Below are 10,700 nucleotides of genomic sequence, written 5' to 3'. Positions count from 1 at the left end.
GATAAGGCGGCTGTTCTTGGGAATTCGCATTCCAATTCATAGTGCCACTTCAAATATAAATATTTGATTGTGAGAACCCGTCGGTTACCCTTTATTAGTTTTAACGTCCTGTTAACTAGGAGCCAGCGGCCTATTGTGGACAGGTTTTCACCCTTGGTAGTGGAGGCCTGGCGGTTTGCTCCCGCTTTTCCTTTTTTCTACTGGATTCATGCTTAACTGCCGTGAGCAAACTTTAAACTTGTAGTCCACCTCTTAAGGGAGGTAGGCGTAGAGAAAAATCTTACAGCATCTTCATGTTCCAGTCGTGTTTTTACTCTCTCATGGTGGGTAGAGTGAATAGTTCCATAATTTGGGTATTTATGTTAGATTGTTCTATTTTTAAGTAGATTGTTTCAAGAAATTGTAATCTTCTTACATCTTAGATTTTGTCTATTATACAAGTGTTTTTATACAACATTTCTCTTATTTGGGTGATGTCATGGGCTTGTCTCTTGTGATTTTTGGCGGCACCTGATTGAAGATGACAGGTCTAATGCCTCGTCAGCTTGGTCGACGTCATCCCTATGTACTTTGAGATTTGAAGGCTACGTCCTTCGTGGGGGCAGGTGTACATATATACCACGTTTGACTGTTGCAAAGGGTTCTCCGTCGGCTTCACACTGTTTATAATAAGGAGGTCGGTAGTCTTCTTTGTTTTATAGAATATGATTAGGTCTATGTTTTGGTTAGGAGTTATGCTTTTTACTCTTTTACGGATTATTTCTTTCATTATTCGTTCTTCTTTTTTATGTTCGCTGTGCATGGTGTATTTATATTATAATTTTATTGGAGTTGTTGTGGTTTCTGTTCTTGGTTCAGGATTGTACCATCGATCAAGGTGTCGCCTTATTGTAGTGTTTATTTTCGTGTTGCTATATCCGTTGTTCACCAACACCTGGGTTATTTTTTCAGACTCCCTACTCACGTTGCTCCATTCAGAGCAGTGGGTAAGAGTTCGACGAATATAAGCGTTGAGAACACTGGCTTTGTATCTTTGTCGTAGCTTACTGGACATTGCTAAACTAGCTCACGAGAGAGATACTTGTATAATGTACATGGGTTGAATACATTAGTAAAGGTTTCCTATATACTCTTCGGAACACAGTGGCTATCTATGTTCTTGTGCAATACCCTGACAGCAGCACAAGATTATCCAATAGGCCAAATAGGCCATGGCCTAGGGCCCACCAGCACCAGGGAGCCCACCAGCACCAGGGGGGCCCACAAGCACCAGGGGGCCCACCACTGTCTACATGCAATGTTTACCCTTTGAATGACGACACTTACCAGAAGGTGTCATTTAACTGTTATGACCTAGCGTCCAAAAACAGTTAGATCCAGCCCTACCTAAGAGGTTGGATAACAAACACAATATGGTCAATAGTATATATATTAGGTATAGAGTTATAATTTATACAGTAGGGAGTATAAGCAGGCAGTATGGTGAGGCAGATTTAAGGTTGGCTAACTGGAGGATGATTCCGTCTGGTGAGTTGACTGGGTCGAGACAGGTCAGATGATGTTCCTCCAGGCTACTTCGAGCTGGTATTTTAATGCTGATCTGGTAATGATATTGAAGCTGTGTCAGGCATTTGTATTCATCCGTCTGCCAGCGAGACACGGAGCAACGCTGCTTGCTCATTGGTCGAGGAGCACCGGCTTGGTCCTTGGCCAAGCCGGCAATGTGCTGGCGTCAGTGTAGCGTCTGTGAGTATTGCTGGCGGTACTTAGTCGACTTGAGAATGGTCCAGGACGGACCGATACGTCGTCGTCCCTTCACCTTCTAGTGTGTGGTCTGGTCAACATACTTCAGCCACGTTATTGTGACTCATCGCCTGCAACTGGTACTCAAATATAGGTGTTGAAAATTATGTATACTAGTGCAGGCGTCGTACGGTGTTGTGTAGATGTACACAACTGAGGTGTGGGTGTGTCAGCTACTGTTTCCTGTTAGTGCCAGACGACACTAGGTGTGGGTGTGTCAGCTACTGTTTCCTGTTAGTGCCAGGCGACACTAGGTGTGGGTGTGTCAGCTACTGTCTCCTGTTAGTGCCAGACGACACTAGTGCGAGTATTAGTGGTGCGTGGAGGGAGGGAGGTGCACATTACCGAGCAAGAGAAGACCCTTTTATAACACTTAAATTAAGATGAATGAGCTGGTGGCATGTTATGTATCAGTATCAGAGTATTGATACTCATAGGTTATATAATATTTTATTCTGTATTTGGAGGGTTATCAGCCACCAATATATATATTGGTGGCTGATAACCCTCCATATATATATAGATGATGTATTGGGGTGTATGGCAATATGGTATGTTGTATTATACCATATAGTGTATGAGAGGAAAGGCTGGCGTGAAAGAGTACAGGTATTATGCAGGTCCTTTTCCAGTGATCATACGTGTACAGAGAGGGAGGCAGAGCCAGGCTGTCTGTGTTGCCCATCTTATTGTATCCTTATATATAAGTAATTATTAAGTTAAACCATTTAAGAATGTTATAATTTTAGTTATCCATATTAGACTGAGTGAAATAGTATGATTGTATATTGTAAATTGTTTGAGAGTAATTATTTCAGTTTGTAGTGTGTTAATTTATTAATAAAAAGATTGAATCGGAAGTAGGCAACTCAGAGGTGAGGGAGACATTCGTCTGTCGGAGAGGAGCGCGGCTGGTACCCTCAGTAGCAAGTAGAGAGGTCTGTTGACAACATATCTGTGTCAGTTTAAGTATTGTCTGGTTGTGTTCATAACCGTAGGGTGGTTAATTGGTCTGGTATTCTATTATATGTCCATCTGTGTTTATATAGTTAATTGTGATCAATAAGTCCATTTTGAGCTAATTTGTCATTTTAAGTTATTATAATTATAAGTTTAACTTTTGTTCTTCGTATTGTGTTCCTCCCTGAATATTCTTCACTGGTGCCTGCTTAAGTACCTCGTTGGGTTTTTGAGGATCATACTCTTGAGCATAAGAACGTGATAGGCCTAGGTATTAGTTATTCCTGTGTGAGGCACGAGCCAAGTCATAACCAAGGTTGGTAACATGGCACTGTACAGTGTCAGCGAGGAAGACAACTGTGATGGCACTTCTTGTTGATTATGACAATAAAATGTTTCGTTTACAACACTTGGGCATCGGTGTGGAGGTCAGTATTGCATCGGCAGGGAGAGCCAAGGCGTGAGGTCAAGGCCCGGGATGCCTGGACTGTCACAAGGTACTCTCTCGTTCCTGAAAAGCAAGGAAAAAAGTTAATTGAACGTCTTGCACTTAGCAACCAAGCATTTTAAAAGCTAGAATCGTTAAACCTTTCATGGATCCCAAACTGAAACCAGGAAGACTTAACACAAATATGTACATCTACATTATTCAGCCACCCTAGAATATGAAGGGGGATACATAGTATATCTTAGCTTACTGATGCGAAAATGGTTAGTCTCACAAGGCCACGAGATCAGGCCACCTTCGATGGATATCATCAAAGGATGCAAGAGTTAATAAAGTAGCAGCGATACTAAAAGTTCCCATCTGGCAGGATTTCTTTATGCTGAGTTAAGGTGACTTAGTTATGTGTGCTAGGCAGGAACAGGCCAGTTAATTTTTTGGTAGATTAGGTAAATCTGGAAACGAGTTTGAGAGCCGAAGCTAAAATGTCTGACCTCAGATGTCTCACAGTCCACGAAAAGGCAATGGGCTGGATGCAGCCCTACACAATATAAAGAGTGACCACCCCATCCTCCTGTTTTGGTAGTACTTATAGTATCAATGTAGACCCTAATATATATACCGATGAACAGCGAAATTAGAAAGTAGAAATCTGAACTATTGAGTAGGACAAACCAGAAAACTATTTTAACTTGTGTTGCTTTGACAAACGAAACTAACCTAACCTTCCTAGGCCTAATACACGATATCTGAGGCCTAATACAGTACTTATGTGTGCTATACTAGGCCTGGGAATATTTAAGTTTGTGTTTTAGCTTCATTTATTTTAACAGAATTCATTACTGGTCAGTATTTTACTATCTAAAAGCTAAGTACGTACGAATTCGTGACTATTGACGAAGGTCACGATAGGTACTATCTAAACAAGAGGAGAGGCTGGTGTGACTCACAGTCCTCGGGGCTGGCGGAAGGCGAGGGGCTGGACGTAGCCCAACATGTCTCCAGTCTCACACAGGACGCGGGCCCAAGACATCATCCGGATCGAGTTGAGTTGTTCTGCAAGAATATTGCATTATAAGTTTGATGTTGTTATTAAGGTAATGTCTTAACTCACAGTTGCGGTACAAGTGTGACATTATATGATGTTGTTACTAAGGTAATGTTGCCTTAACTCACAGTTGTATTCCCCTAGTTGTGTTTGCTCTTTCGGCCCGCCTATCAACTGTCAATCAACTGTTTATTAACTACTTTTTTCCCACACCACACACACACACACACACACACACCAGGAAATAGCCCTGGTGTGTGTGTGACTAACTCCCAGGTACCTATTTACTGCTAGGTAACAGAGGCATTCAGGGTGAAAGAAACTTTGCCCATTTGTTTTTGCCTGGTGCGGGACTCGAACCCGCGCCACAGAATTACGAGTCCTGCGCGCTATCCACCAGGCCCCCTTTGTTGTTGTGGTACAAGTGTAACATTATATGATGTTGTTACTAAGGTAATGTTGCCTTAACTCGCAGTTGTGGTACAAGTGTAACATTATATGATGTTGTTACTAAGGTAATGTTGCCTTAACTCGCAGTTGTGGTACAAGTGTAACATTATATGATGTTGTTACTAAGGTAATGTTGCCTTAACTCACAGTTGTGGTACAAGTGTGACATTATATGATGTTGTTACTAAGGTAATGTTGCCTTAACTCACAGTTGTGGTACAAGTGTGACATTATATGATGTAGTTACTAAGGTAATGTTGCCTTAACTCACAGTTGTGGTACAAGTGTGACATTATATGATGTTGTTACTAAGGTAATGTTGCCTTAACTCACAGTTGTGGTACAAGTGTGACATTATATGATGTTGTTACTAAGGTAATGTTGCCTTAACTCACAGTTGTGGTACAAGTGTGACATTATATGATGTAGTTACTAAGGTAATGTTGCCTTAACTCACAGTTGTGGTACAAGTGTGACATTATATGATGTTGTTACTAAGGTAATGTTGCCTTAACTCACAGTTGTGGTACAAGTGTGACATTATATGATGTTGTTACTAAGGTAATGTTGCCTTAACTCACAGTTGTGGTACAAGTGTGACATTATATGATGTAGTTACTAAGGTAATGTTGTATTAACTTAAATGTTCAACATATATTATTCTGCTTCCTTAACAAGCACAATATCTGATATATAAATCATTTTAAAAATGTCCATTTCGTTTGGCAACAGATTTAACATAATTGTTAGTTATGGTCAATTGGTAATGGATAAAAAGAGGATCTGGTTAGAATTCTTTTTTCCCTTATTATAATCATTATTAGATGTACAGTTCTACATACCTGGAGGCTCTATTATTTTATTATGTTAAAAATCGCAGTTCATTTATAAGAGAAATGGGTAATACTTATCGTTCTAACTCGATTCAGTGATCGGTGAGTCAAACGCCCCAAGAAACGTTCATAATACTCTTGTCTACTTTTGGGTCATACAAGTTAATTAATTTTGAGTTAAATGATGTAATTTGACGTCCTTTAATATGTTGACAATTGTGGTAGGCGTCGTCATTTGTTTCGAATACGCAAATTGTTTTAAGTTTCAGTGTCATATTATCCTATGGGCACGTATTATCCTAATGGACACGTAAGTACATGTTGAGTGAATTTGACAACATCCATATTTATATTAACAACTGACACATCAGATGACTGGAAGTGTCAACAGACCTGGGGGGAAGGTGGCTGGCTTGTCCGCCAGGTCGTAGAAGAACCTGTCCCCTCGCTTCAGGCGGGTGAACTGGTCGCCGATGATGCACCTGTGGCGGGAAAACACGTGATTGGTTAAGCACTCCTGTGTGTGTGGCGGGAAAGTATGTGATTGGTGAAACATCCATCTTTATGGTTGGAAAACATGGGATTATTGAGACGTCTGTGTAATTGCTCAAGAATTGACCAGTAATTGGTCAGTTATTGTACGTACGATGGTGTAATTGGTCAACAATTCCTCTGTGTACTTGTAAAATATGACTGGTAAACCAGTTTTGTGTGGTGTGATGACGTGGTCACCAATATTACATGTATAAATCGTAAAAATATCCTGTTCCAAAATAATATGCATTTCTGGTATAAAAAGCCCGACATGCTGCAATTTGTTATGTAATAAAGGAGTTAGTAAGAGATGTAAACATTACTAGCATTTTTGGCATCTTCTCTTTCCTGCTTTAGTGTTACCTCACCTGTAACCCATTCCTCCCTGGCTCCTGTAACCCACTCCTCCCTGGCTCCTGTAACCCACTCCTCCCTGGCTCCTGTAACCCACTCCTCCCTGGCTCCAGTAACCCACTTCTCCCTGGCTCCTGTAACCCACTCCTCCCTGGCTCCTGTAACCCACTCCTACTTGGCTCCTGTAACCCACTCCTCCCTGGCTCCTGTAACCCACTCCTCCCTGGCTCCTGTAACTCACTCCTCCCTGGCTCCTGTAACCCACTCCTCCCTGGCTCCTGTAACCCACTCCTCCCTGGCTCCTGTAACTCACTCCTCCCTGGCTCCTGTAACCCACTCCTCCCTGGCTCCTGTAACCCACTTCTCCCTGGCTCCTGTAACCCACTCATCCTTGGCTCCTCTAACCCACTCCTCCCTGGCTCCTGTAACTCACTCCTCCCTGGCTCCTGTAACCCACTCCTCCCTGGCTCCTGTAACCCACTCCTCCCTGGCTCCTGTAACCCACTCCTCCCTGGCTTCTGTAACCCACTCCTACTTGGCTCCTGTAACCCACTCCTCCCTGGCTCCTGTAACTCACTCCTCCCTGGCTCCTGTAACCCACTCCTCCCTGGCTCCTGTAACCCACTTCTCCCTGGCTCCTGTAACCCACTCCTCCTTGGCTCCTCTAACCCACTCCTCCCTGGCTCCTGTAACTCACTCCTCCCTGGCTCCTGTAACCCACTCCTCCCTGGCTCCTGTAACCCACTCCTCCCTGGCTCTTGTAACCCACTCCTCCCTGGCTCCTGTAACCCACTCCTCCCTGGCTCCTGTAACCCACTCCTCCCTGGCTCCTATAACCCACTCCTCCCTGGCTCCTATAACCCACTCCTCCCTGGCTCCTGTAACCCACTCCTCCCTGGCTCCTGTAACCCACTCCTCCCTGGCTCCTGTAACTCACTCCTCCCTGGCTCCTGTAACCCACTCCTCCCTGGCTCCTGTAACCCACTACTCCCTGGCTCTTATAACCCACTCCTCCCTGGCTCCTGTAACCCACTACTCCCTGGCTCCTATAACCCACTCCTCCCTGGCTCCTATAACCCACTCCTCCCTGGCTCCCGTAACCTACTCCTCCCTGGCACCTGTAACCCACTCCTCCCTGGCTCCCGTAACCTACTCCTCCCTGGCTCCTGTAACCCACTCCTCCCCTCTTCTCTATCCCTCCTTTTAACCTTTTTCCGCTTTATTACAAATGACTATAGACATTTGTAATAAAGTAGAAGGAGGAGTGAAAATTATTTTTCACTTAAGTAGAAGGAAGAGTGAAAATTATTAAACATTTATATTATTATTATAATAAATATTATAATAATAATTGTTGCATTTAATAATTTTCACTCTTCCTTCCACTTGCTCTTGAAGGAGGCCGACTTCGGGTGAAAGGAGTTGTGATGAACTTTGTCTGGAACCCGTAGGTGCGGGACCGGGACGTCCACCTCCTGGGGGTCGTGCGGCCCGGGCTCTGTTTCAGGAGTCTGGGGTCGTATATACCCTTGATGGGGTGGTTCTCCTCCGGCCCCGACCACGGCGGTCTACGGCGTTGGAGTCCCTGTGCCCATTTTTAACCAACTTCGAGGTCAACCCCGGAACTCACAGTTCCTGCGACGGCGCTGGAACCAATCGTATTGGCATATACCTTTTCATTGGAGACTTTCAGCGCCGTGTAGAGGGGGAACCTGCTGCCTGGGTAACAGCTTCTCCCCCGAATCAACCTACCCTGTCTTTGCGCCCTGGTGAGGCCACTCCAGGCCAGGCCGACACCAGAGCGCAACTCCATAGACTCCTGAGACTTATGGATGCCTACTCCTAGTACTCTACGTCCGTCTTAATGCCCCTAATGTCTCCTATTGCCCTTCACCTGGAGGTGGGTCCCCCCTCCTGTTACCCCTCACCTGGAGGTGGGTTCCTCCTCCTGTTGCCCTACACCTGGAGGTGGGTCCCTCCTCCTGTTGCCCCTCACCTGGAGGTGGGTCCCCCCTCCTGTTGCCCCTCACTTGGAGGTGGGTCCCCCCTCCTGTTGCCCTACACCTGGAGGTGGGTCCCCCCTCCTGTTACCCCTCACCTGGAGGTGGGTCCCCGCTCCTGTTGCCCCTCACCTGGAGGTGGGTCCCCCCTCCTGTTACCCGTCACCTGGAGGTGGGTCCCCGCTCCTGTTGCCCTACACCTGGAGGTGGGTCCCCCCTCCTGTTGCCCCTCACCTGGAGGTGGGTCCCCCCTCCTGTTACCCCTCACCTGGAGGTGGGTCCCCGCTCCTGTTGCCCTACACCTGGAGGTGGGTCCCCCCTCCTGTTACCCCTCACCTGGAGGTGGGTCCCCGCTCCTGTTGCCCTACACCTGGAGGTGGGTCCCCCCCTCCTGTTACCCCTCACCTGGAGGTGGGTCCCCGCTCCTGTTGCCCTACACCTGGAGGTGGGTCCCCCCTCCTGTTACCCCTCACCTGGAGGTGGGTCCCCGCTCCTGTTGCCCTACACCTGGAGGTGGGTCCCCCCTCCTGTTACCCCTCACCTGGAGGTGGGTCCCCGCTCCTGTTGCCCTACACCTGGAGGTGGGTCCCCCCCTCCTGTTACCCCTCACCTGGAGGTGGGTCCCCGCTCCTGTTGCCCTACACCTGGAGGTGGGTCCCCCCTCCTGTTACCCCTCACCTGGAGGTGGGTCCCCCCTCCTGTTGCCCTACACCTGGAGGTGGGTCCCCCCTCCTGTTACCCCTCACCTGGAGGTGGGTCCCCGCTCCTGTTGCCCTACACCTGGAGGTGGGTCCCCCCCTCCTGTTACCCCTCACCTGGAGGTGGGTCCCCGCTCCTGTTGCCCTACACCTGGAGGTGGGTCCCCCCTCCTGTTACCCCTCACCTGGAGGTGGGTCCTCGCTCCTGTTGCCCTACACCTGGAGGTGGGTCCCCCCTCCTGTTACCCCTCACCTGGAGGTGGGTCCCCGCTCCTGTTGCCCTGCACCTGGAGGTGGGTCCCCCCCTCCTGTTGCCCCTCACCTGGAGGTGGGTCCCCGCTCCTGTTGCCCTACACCTGGAGGTGGGTCCCCCCTCCTGTTACCCCTCACCTGGAGGTGGGTCCCCCCCTCCTGTTGCCCTACACCTGGAGGTGGGTCCCTCCTCCTGTTGCCCCCTCACCTGAAGGTGGGTCCCCCTCCTGTTGCCCCTCACCTGAAGGTGGGTCCCAGGAGAGCCCCCGGTGCGGGCCTCTCGGAGATACCGGCCACGAAGGGGTCGATGTCATCGACGGAGGCGTAGAGCTGCTTGAACACCTGCACCACCTGTAGGGGGAGCGGAGATCTCATATTAGTGGATGCTGCAGATGGTGTATGTTGAGTGAGTCCTCGACACCCGGTCTTAGCGGTGGCAGGTCTAAGTAAGTTGTGGGATGACCATGTAAGTGGTAGGACCCCCATGTTAGTGGTGGGAACCCCCCCCCCCCCCATGTTAGTGGCGGGACCCCCCTATGTTAGTGGCTATTTTAATTAATAATATATGGAGTCTAATACTGTAGTGAATGTTAGTCAATCAATTTTGAGTGACTACAGATATAAATCCATAACCCCCTTTAATGTGTAAAGGAGTCGATTTGCGAGAATTTCCAGAAATCCGGTTCACTAAAAATCATACAGTTTGCTATCGAAATATATAAATTAACGTAAATATAAATTCTATATAAATTTATATAAATTTTATAAATATAAATCTCACAAGTCGGTTCCATACACAAGAGTCTTTCAAAATGGAGGAAAAACTAGCAGATGCAGTTTAATGCAATGACGCATTTTACATGATTAATTTTATTTTTAATTTCAGTATTGTGACAAATGAATGGTAGTAGTGACTGTGGTGTAGGTGGTGGTGGTAGTGACTGTTGTGTAGGTGGTGGTGGTAGTGACTGTGGTGTAGGTGGTGGTGGTAGTGACTGTTGTGTAGGTGGTGGTGGTAGTGACTGTTGTGTAGGTGGTGGTGGTAGTGACTGTGGTGTAGGTGGTGGTGGTAGTGACTGTTGTGTAGGTGGTGGTGGTAGTGACTGTTGTGTAGGTGGTGGTGGTAGTGACTGTTGTGTAGGTGGTGGTGGTAGTGACTGTTGTGTAGGTGGTGGTGGTAGTGACTGTTGTGTAGGTGGTGGTGGTAGTGACTGTTGTGTAGGTGGTGGTGGTAGTGACTGTTGTGTAGGTGGTGGTGGTAGTGACTGTTGTGTAGGTGGTGGTGGTAGTGACTGTTGTGTAGGTGGTGGTGGTAATGACTGT

At 47.0% G+C, this 10,700-nt stretch overlaps 1 protein-coding gene across 1 annotated transcript in view; it reads right to left on the bottom strand.

The window, feature by feature from the left end:
- Positions 1–1,413: 1,413 nt before the first annotated feature.
- LOC123750707 (chorion peroxidase) overlaps positions 1,414–10,700 on the bottom strand; it is a 48,338-nt gene continuing 39,051 nt past the window's right edge. Inside the window, exons 10-13 of the mRNA XM_069322867.1 lie at positions 9,619–9,728; positions 5,933–6,021; positions 4,159–4,264; positions 1,414–3,274 (exon numbers count right to left, since the gene is read on the bottom strand). Coding sequence (XP_069178968.1) covers positions 3,193–3,274; positions 4,159–4,264; positions 5,933–6,021; positions 9,619–9,728 — 387 coding nt within the window. The 3' untranslated portion in view covers positions 1,414–3,192. The remainder of the gene's footprint in view (positions 3,275–4,158; positions 4,265–5,932; positions 6,022–9,618; positions 9,729–10,700) is intronic.

This window comes from Procambarus clarkii, chromosome 1 (assembly GCF_040958095.1).
Source record: "Procambarus clarkii isolate CNS0578487 chromosome 1, FALCON_Pclarkii_2.0, whole genome shotgun sequence".
Taxonomy (NCBI): Eukaryota; Metazoa; Arthropoda; class Malacostraca; order Decapoda; family Cambaridae; genus Procambarus; species Procambarus clarkii.
The sequence above is the reverse complement of the archived record's forward strand: the minus strand, read 5'-3'. Positions and strand labels throughout refer to the sequence as shown.